Genomic DNA, 9940 nt, shown 5'->3' on the forward strand with positions numbered 1-9940 from the left:
AGATACGCGCGGAGCCGCGCGTATCCACTAAAATCCTGGATCGGCGCGCGCAAGGCTATCGATTTTGTATAGCCTGCGCGCGCCGAGCCGCGCTGCCTCCCCCCGTTCCCTCCAAGGCCGCTCCGAAATCGGAGCGGCCTCGGAGGGAACTTTCCTTTGCCCTCCCCTCACCTTACCCTCCCTTCCCCTACCTAACCCACCCACCCGGCCCTGTCTACACCCCCCCCTTACCTTTGTCGGGGGATTTACGCCTCCCGGAGGGAGACGTAAATCCCCGCGCGCCAGCGGGCCTGCTGCGCGCCGGGCCGCGACCTGGGGGCGGGTACGGAGGGCGCGGCCACGCCCCCGGACCGTAGCCACGCCCCGTACCCGCCCCCAAAACGCTGCCGACACGCCCCCGGAACGCCGCGACGACCGGCCCCGCCCCCCGACACGCCCCCGACACGCCCCCCTCCGAGAACCCCGGGACTTACGCGAGTCCCGGGGCTCTGCGCGCGCCGGGAGGCCTATGTAAAATAGGCTTCCCGGCGCGCAGGGCCCTGCTCGCCTAAATCCGCCCGGTTTTGGGCGGATTTAGGCGAGCAGGGCTCTGAAAATCTACCCCTATATGTATTCAAGGTGAAGTATCAGGCTTGACTGGTTCAGGGCAGTTACCGCCGCAACAAGCAAGCTACTCCCATGCTGTCTTAACCACATCTTCTGGCAATTGTGCATTGAATTAATTTTCTCCAATTTGTTTTTAATGTGCTACTTGCTAACTTCATGAAGGAGTAAACAACCGATTCACATTTACCCATTCTATTCCTCTCATGATCTTGTAGACCTCCATCATATCCCACCTCAGCCATCTCTTTTCCAAGCTGAACAGCTCTAACCTCTTTAGCCTTTCCTCACAGGGGATCCATTCCATCTCCTTTATCATATTGGTCGCCCTTCTCTGTACCTCCTCCAGGGCATCAATATCTTTTTTGAGATGCTGTGACCAGAAATGAACACAGTACTCAAAGAGCAGTCTCACCATGGAGAAATACAGAGGCATTATGGCATTCTCCAATTTATTCCCCATTCCCTTCCTAATAATTCCTAACTTTAATTTGACCGCCCAGCACAATGAGCCAATGATTTCAATGAATTGTCCACTATGATGCCTAGATCTTTTTCCTGATAGTAACTCCTAGCATGAAACCTAACATCTCTCTGAACATTTAACATTGTGTAACTATAACATGGGTTATTTTTCCCTATATGCACTTGTCAATATTACATTTCATCTGTCATCTGGACATCCAATCTTCTAGTCTTGCAAGGTCCTCCTGCCATTTATCACTATTTAACTACTCTGAATAATTGTGTGACATCTGCAAATTTGATCACCTCACTCGTCGTTCCCCTTTCCAAATTATTTATAAATATATTAAAAAGCACCAGTCCAAATACAGATCCTTGGAGCACTCCACTGTTTTCCTCTCTCCACTGAGAAAACTCACTATTTAACCCTACTATCCATTTCCTGTCTTTTAACAGTTTTCAATCCACAAGAGTACATTGTCTCCTATTCCATGACTTTTTAATTTTCTTAGAAGCCTCTCATGGGGGGCTTTGTTCAAAGTCTTCTGAAAATTCAAATATACTGCATCTACTGGCTCACCTTTATCCACATGTTTAATAACTCTTCAAAAAATATATATTTGTAAAGTAAAACTTCCCTTGAGTAAATCCATGCCAGCTGTGCCCCATTAACCATATCTATCTATATGTTTTGTAATTTAGTTCTTTAAAATATCTTCCACGATTTTTCCCGGCACTGAAGTCAGGCTCACCAGTCTACAGTTTCTCAGATCACCCCTGGAGCCCTTTTCAAATGTCAGGGTTACATTGGCCACCTTCCAGTTTCCAGGTACAATGGATGATTTTAATGTTATGTTACTATTAATTTGTAAGCTATCTGAAATTTCATTTTTGAGTACTTTCAGAACTTAAAAATTTCAGAATGCTTGGCATGGGACTTTCTCAATGTCAAATATGGAGACAGAACCCGACACTTTCTTAGATCTAGAGAAGTTTGACAATGGTCTGTCTCTGGGTTCCTAACTGGACATTGACATCGAGGGAACCAATGGTAGTCCTGAGGCCAATGACTCTCCTGCTATCGGTTCAGCTCCAGTGTCCCTTAGTATTGATGCCTCCAATGCCAATGGATTGGTCTTCCAGTGTCCGAACAGACATTCCATGAGATCCAACCAGGATTGGCATTTTTTGGGGGGTCATTTCAGCATACTTGAGGCACTCCTGGACACTGTGTAATGTCCCCAAGCAGAGAACAATCTATTACGGGGGTCCATGATACACATGGTCCTACCACATCAAGGACACCACTGGAACCCAGCAGACATGTTGGAGTGGAACAAAAGGGATGCAAAAACAAATTTGATGGCAGAAGAGGATTAATAGTGTTACGCGTCCCGGTCACCCCAGGAATCCAGCTACCAGTTCCGGTTCACCCTCGCTCGCGGCGGAGGGCAGCCGCCTCCTTCCCCAAGCACCTGCAGCCACCTCTGCTGCTTCTGACTCCTGCGCAGTTCCTGCTTGCGCCCGGCGGGCCTCCCTGTGCGGGCCATGGAGTGATGCCGCCATCCTGCTTCCTCTGGGCCCTGGCGTAGGCGTTCGCGTGACTTGCACACTCTTAAAGGGGCCGTGGCAGGAAAGTAGCCCGCAGCCCCAGATGATGACATCACTGTGCCTCTGTATAAAAGGCAGGGCCCAGCCACTTGTTCCCTGCCTTGGCAACAGGTCTCCACGATTACTCGTGTGCTCATTGCTCGTTCCTGGGTCCTGTTCCTGCTTGTTCCTTCATCAGCTCCTTGTACCCTTGGACTGATTCCCTGGTATTGACCCCTGCGACGCCTGGACTATGCTTCATCTGATCTTCTGGCTCCAACCTCACTCTGCTTCTGGTACTTCGCCTTCCTGCCGCCTGCCCTGAATCCAGCTTGCCTTGGACTCTCCTTTAGTGTCCTACGGACCTGCCTCTCAGGCTTCGGCCTATCTTTACCTGGATGTCCCGTTTTCCACTGTTCCTGTTGGCGTCCAGGTCTCTGGAACCCTGCCTCATCCGGACCATCCTCGGCCCTCCAATACCTCTGCTGGTTCCTGGTGTACCCTTGTCTACACAACTGGGAGTCATCACACGGAGGTCCGCCTAAGTCCAGCTGGCCCCGGCACCCAAGGGGAATGTGGGCTGGTATTGGCGAAGCTCCAGTTGGCCTCCGTATCCTAGCCTGCTCCACCTCCCGACGGTAGGGACCCGTAGGGCTTGCCCTGCGGGTAGCGTCAACCCCACCTTGGGCCAAGGGTGCACCATCAGCGCAACAGATTGCCAAGGCCATGGATTTGGCGGAGCCTTCCGCCCTCCAGGCCATTCCTGGCCTGGCCTTGAAGATGCAAGAACAGCAGCGGTCCCTAGAGGCATTGGCCTCTTCTGTAGAATGTCTCCACACTCGGCTGGATACTTGCACAAGTGCCACAGTTCCAACGTCTGCACTAGTTGGCCCACCGCCTCACCCACCAGAGCTTTGCTGGCCTTACCCACTCCGCCCCGTTTTAACGGGGACCCTCATCTCTGCAGAGGGTTTATTAACCAGTGCTATATGCAGTTTGCTCTGCAGCCTTCCATCTTCCAGGATGAACTGACAAAGGTAACTTTTATTCTTTCTCGTTTGGAAGGCAAGGCTTTGGCGTGGGCCTCTCGCTTATGAGAGCGTTCGGACTCTCTTCTGCAAGAATTATCACGCTTCATGGCCGTCTTCCGTCAGACCTTCGATGATCCCAGCAGGCAGGCCAGTACCCATCTCTTACGCTTGCGACAGGGTCAGAGATCCCTCAACGACTACACCATAGAGTTTTGGACTCTAGCCACTGAATTGGCGTGGCAAAAAGATTGCCTTCGAGCCATTTACTTGGATGGTCTTTCATCCCAATTGAAAGACGAACTTGCAGCCCGAGAACTTCCGTCCTCTCGAGGATCTAATCGACTTGACAGGCTGGACTGTTCACTGCCTCCAGGAACATCACTGTGAAGTTCGGACACCCCGAAGTGTTGCTGTGGAGCGATCCCGCTCTCCTCCTTCCACGAAGTTTGCTAGTAGTGGGCCTCAATCTACCAGCTGGGTCGTCGGCGCCTTACTCCAGAAGAACGTCTTCGACGGAGGGACTCCGGCTTGTGCTTGTATTACGGGGCTTCTGGGCACCGCCTTCAGACTTGTCCTATCCGTCCGGGAAACTCCCAGGCCTAAGTTCGGTTGGGGTCCTGAACTTGGGTATTACTACTCCGTCCCCTCAATTATCATTGCCAGTTATGCTAACCTGGGACTCCCATTCCTTTCCAACCATGGCTCTAGATGACTCTGGAGCAGGTGGGAGTTTTATCTTGAAAGACCTGGTACACCTCCTAGACACCGTGGTTGGTGTTCCACCTTCACGGAGCGGAAGGATGGAGGGCTGCCATCTCCAAAAAAAACAAAAACAAAACAGGGGTGGGTAAGAGTATGGGGCAGGGGTGTGGCCTGCTTGTTGCAGCGGTTGCTACCCCTAATTGAGCTGGATGTTCACTTGGATGCAGATCCGGCACTGCTCTCTACATTGGTGGTGGGGTGGAGGGAAATTAGGGCTGGAGGGTACTGGAAGCCAATAGTAACAGGTGGGAGAGAGAAAAAGATAAAAAAAAAAAAAGGATAAAGTGCGTAGCTTGCTGGGCAGACTGGATGGGCCGTTCGGTCTTCTTCTGCCGTCATTTCTATGTTTCTATGCCATTGAAGTCCCTCTGCAGATCGCCTCTATCCATGGCGAACCGCTACCTGGGCAGATCTCCCAGATAACAGCACCTGTTCGGCTACTCACCGGTGCTCTCCATGAGGAGGAAATTGAACTTCTTGTGATGGAGAAATCCATTCATCCTATAGTCTTGGGGTTGCCATAGCTCCAACATCACTCTCCCCAGTTTAACTGGGGAGCTCTGCAGCTCACCGAATGCAGTTCTGCTTGTCGCCAGCAATGCCTGAAGAAGGTGTTGCCTTCACCTGCGGTCCCCCTTGCAGTAGCCATTTCTGGTCTTCCGTCTCCTTATGGGGACTTCGAGGACGTCTTTTCGAAGCAGAAAGCAGAAATCCTTCCGCCCCTGCATAAATTCGATTGTCTGATTGACCTGCTACCGGGTACTACCCCTCCCAGGGGTAGGACTTATCCGTTGTCACAACCTGAAACCCGAATACATCCAGGAAAACCTAGCTGAGGAGTTTATCCAACAATCCACCTCGCCTGCAGGAGGTTTTTTCTTCGTCAAGAAGAAGGATGGGTCATTAAGACCTTGTATTGATTACCGCGGCCTAAATGCAATCACCCACAAGGACAGATGCCCATTACCCTTGATCTCCGAAATGTTTGACCGCCTTCAGGGCGCCACTATCTTTACCAAGTTGGACCTGTGGGGTGCCTACAATTTAGTCCGTATTCGCCCAGAGAACATTTGGAAAATAGCATTTAACACGAAAGATGATCATTATGATTACCTTGTCATGCCTTTCGGTCTCTGCAATGCCCCCGCAGTATTTCAACGGGTGATCAACAACATCTTTCGCGACCTTTTATACACTAAGGTCGTCGTGTATCTGGATGATATCCTTATCTTCTCGAAAGACCTTGATTCCCATTGGGCTGATGTCCGCACTGTCCTCCAGCGGCTTTGCGAAAACCACCTGTTTGCCAAGTTGGATAAATATTTATTCAAGAAGTCCAGTTTGCCCTTCTTGGGCTACATCATCTCCCAACGAGGATTTACCATGGACCCTGGTAAGTTAAAGGGTATCTGCGATTGGCCTCAACCTATGGGCCTATGATCACTACAAAGATTTCTTGGATTCACCAACTACTACCGTCATTTTATAGCAAATTACTCCATGTTGGCTGCACCCCTCACGGCCATGACTAGGAAGGGCAGTGATACAAGAAATTGGTCCCCGAGGCTTTGGCTGCCTTTCAAGACCTTAAGAACACCTTCTTTTCTGGACTTTGTCTGCGCCACCCGGATCCAAGCCGCCCCTTTGTCGCAGAGGTGGATGCCTCGGCTATTGGAGCTGGGGCAGTTCTAAGTCAGCATTCCACTCAAGGAAATCTCTTTCCTTGCTCTTTCTTTTCCCATAAGTTCTCCCATACGGAACAGAACTATAGTATAGGAAACCGGGAAATGTTGGCTATTAAGCTCGCCCTTGAGGAATGGCACACCTGGTTGGAGGGTGCTCAGCATAAATTTACCGTCTATACCAACCACAAGAATCTCGAACACCTTCGGCATGTCCAGCGTCTCAATGCTCGCCAGGCCCGTTGGGCTTTATTGTTCTCTCAATTTGACTTCGAGCTCCGATACTGTCTGGCGGAGAAGAATCTCCGAGCAGACACCCTGTCTCGTTCGTTTGACCCTGATGGCATTCAAAAAGTACCCAGCCTTTCCTGACATTTAACATACCCTCACTTTCAGTATGACATTTCCCCTTACTGTTGTTTACTCTCCGCAACCTTTTCTGCTCATATCACGCATATGTTCTCTCACTGTAATCCACAGCTTAGTGGGCTCAGCAGTTCTCAGTCCGGGACCCTCTCCCTTAAAAAAAATCTGTGTAATCAAGCTTCTTATGTCAAGCTGTACATCAGTTTTGCTCCCTATCTTACTTAAGCTATGTCATTCAATTATGTAATTGTATTGTAATTTTGAAAATTTAAGGCTGGCCCTTGGTTCACTCCCAGCATTTAAGGCTGGGCCCTGTCATTTGGTCATATTACATTCAAATGTAAGTCGCTCAATGCCTTAACCTAGGATTCTCAGTTCTCAATTCTGATTCTACTCATATTGATTTTGATAATCCCCTCACCACAGTAATCATATCCCCGGCTCCTTGTATCGCCCCGTGCCAATTCTACAGTTCATGGATCTCTTTGTTTTTTCAGTTCTCATTTCAGTTGTTACTTGTAAAGATTTATTACCCTTTCGCCACTGTTAATTGTATCCCCTGTTCATTGTTTCGCCCCCGAGCAAATTTTGCAGTTAGAATGTACTATAGTACACTTTTACCTACATTAAATATGTGCCTACATGTAAACCATTGCGATGGTATATAACTCAGCGACGGTATAGAAAAGATTTTAAATTAAATAAATAAATAAATAAACATCGGTATAGAAAAGTTAAAAATAAATAAATAATAAATAAATAAATAACTGACCCTGCTTACATCTGCTTTTCCACCACAGTCACGGTCCCAGCCGGGAAAACCATCATGCCTCATCGGCTCCAAGAGAGGGTCCTACGCTGGGCGCACGACTCCAAACTTGCTGGTCACTCTGGATGTGCCCGGACCTTAGGACTGCTCCAACGCTTTTACTGGTGGCCCACCAAGGTCTCGACACCCGTGCCTATGTGGACTCATGCGTCACCTGCGACCTTGGGGCCTTCTCCAGCCGTTGCCTGCACCTGAAGAGCCATGGACTCATCTTTCCACAGATTTTGTCGTAGACTTACCACCATCTAAGGGGAATACGGTAATCTGGGTCATCATAGACCGCTTCTCTAAGATGGCCCATTTTGTGCCTCTGCCTGCCTTGCCCTCGGCCCCAGAGCTCGCACGTCTCTTTTTCCAACACTTGTTTCGTCTCCATGGCTTGCCCACAGATAACGCCTCAGACAGAAGACCTCAATTCGATGCTCGCTATTGGCACTCCCTCTGCAGGAAATTTGGTATAAACATTAGCCTGACGACTGCATACCATCCGCAAGCCAACAGTCAGGCCGAGCGTACCAACCGCTCTCTGAAGTTCTTCAGAGAGCGTACCAACCACTCTCTGAAGAGCTCTTACCATGGGCAGAATTCTCACACAACTCCCATGTTGCAGCTGCTACCAGAGCTTCACCATTCTCCATAGGCTATGGCAGACAACCTCGGCTTCCATTACCAGTCCCATTGTCAGTGCCTTCCCCAGCAGCTCAGGCCACTGCCAGTGCTCTGCAAGCCCTCTGGACCCAGATGAATAAACGTCTTCGACAAGCGGCTACCCAAGCCAAGAAAGCCACCGACTTACACCATCGCCCGTCTCCAGAATTTCAGCTAGGCCAAAAGCTCTGGTTGAGCACCCATTACATCCGGCTGAAACTACCTTCTCAAAGGTTTGCTCCAAGGTACATTTGTCCCTTCCCTGTGACCCGGCATATTGGGCCAGTTACCTACCAACTTCGGTTACCACCCACATTGGGTATACATAACTCTTCCCATGTATCTCTGCTCAAACCAGTGATACTTTCTTGGCCATCATGCAGAACACCTGCGCCATCTCCAGTTTCCACCAAGACCAATATCACTTATCGGGTTCAAAAAATACTTGATGTCCGGAGATGAGGTCGCCATTGGGAGTACGCTGGATTCCTGACCTCTCAGGCTTCAGTCTATCTTTACCTGGACACCCCCTGTCTACCATTGTTCCTGTTGGTGTCTGGGTCTCTGGAACTCTGCCTCGTCCGGACCGTCCTCGGCCCTCCAATACTTCTGCTGGTTCCTGGCGTATGTATCAGCTGTACCCTTGTCTACACCAACTGGGAGTCGTCATACGGAGGCCCGCCTAAGTCCAGCCGGCCCCAGCACCCAAGGGCTCAACCTAAGGGGAACGTGGGCTGGTATTGGCGAAGCTCCAGTCGGCCTCTGTCTCCTAGCTTGCTCTGCCTCCCGACGGTGGGGAGGAAGAAGCTGGTGTGCTGGAAGAAGCTGTATCTTCCACATTGTCCACCATCAGCCCAACAAATAGTTGGTGGACATTGAAGGTATCTCTGCCTCGGGGAATGCTGGTAAACGGAAACTTTAGAAAAATCCTGAAAAACAATGCCTAGATAACTAAGAGGGATGAGACCCTACACAGGAAGCCAGAAAAAAAACAAGTGAAATGCACGAAAACTCGTACAAAACTTGATACAAAAATTATAGAGAGGCTTACTTACTGCAATTTACAGGCTCCGTGAAAAAGAGAAACTGAAGGAACCCCAGATAGATGCATGGTATAATAGCATGCCATGGGCATGCTCACTGGGGTCAGTTAAAGTTCTGGAAATTTTTATATAGTTTTTCAGTGCCTGGCTCCATCGGAGGATGTCACCCATATGTGAGGACTGTCATCCTGCTTGTCTTCAGAGAAGCTTATATTCCTACAAACTCATTATCGTGAATTCACTTCTGAAGTAGAGACCTGTATGATCTGCAAAGTTCATGTACAGTGCAACATTTATATCTTTTACTAGATTTTTGCTTGTCCTTCAGTAATATAGCTCTGGCTTGAAAATACCATGCCCAACATGTTACCTCATTCCTTGGAACTTGTAATAGGCATCTGCTTTGTTGGAAATATATTTGTGTGTTCACATGTCCTCAAACAGTAGTTCTGTATGGAACAAGCAAATGTACTCACATTTCCCAGTCCATTCATTTTTTTGCACTTATCACTCACCTTGCTTGAGCAGCCTCTTCACTTTTCTGCCCCTGCCCTTGATGGCATAACAGAGGAGGTGTGCTGTGGCTGAGTCCTGGTCTTTTACATGTCCTAGCTCAGTGGGACAGTGTGCTGGAAGAAGCTGTATCTTCCACATTGTAACGGAATGTCCCCCTGAAATGGAAACCTTGCACAGTAACTCTTACCTCAATCACACTTTATGCAAGTTCAGTTTCAGACTGTAAACTTGTATCAGGGATTATCTGGATTTACTGGATCTTTAATTAAAAACTATTTTTGTTAAGAAAAATCTGCATTGATGGAACAGAGTCACCTGCAAGCATTTCTAAGTGAGGAACAGTAAATTTCTGTTATATTCTTGCTAAATTATATTTTTATATCACCTTCCTTGAAACAAGTTTGA

General features: G+C 48.9%; 1 protein-coding gene across 2 annotated transcripts in view; it reads right to left on the reverse strand.

Annotated features, from left to right (window-relative positions):
* LOC115094242 (inactive serine/threonine-protein kinase TEX14-like) overlaps positions 1 to 9685 on the reverse strand; it is a 285279-nt gene extending 275594 nt beyond the window's left edge. For both annotated transcript variants that reach the window (XM_029607078.1, XM_029607080.1), the window contains exon 1: positions 9535 to 9685. In XM_029607078.1, the coding sequence (XP_029462938.1) occupies positions 9535 to 9673 (139 nt within the window). In that variant the 5' untranslated portion in view covers positions 9674 to 9685. The remainder of the gene's footprint in view (positions 1 to 9534) is intronic.
* Positions 9686 to 9940: the final 255 nt, after the last annotated feature.

The sequence above is a fragment of the Rhinatrema bivittatum genome, chromosome 6 (assembly GCF_901001135.1).
Source record: "Rhinatrema bivittatum chromosome 6, aRhiBiv1.1, whole genome shotgun sequence".
Lineage (NCBI taxonomy): Eukaryota > Metazoa > Chordata > Amphibia > Gymnophiona > Rhinatrematidae > Rhinatrema > Rhinatrema bivittatum.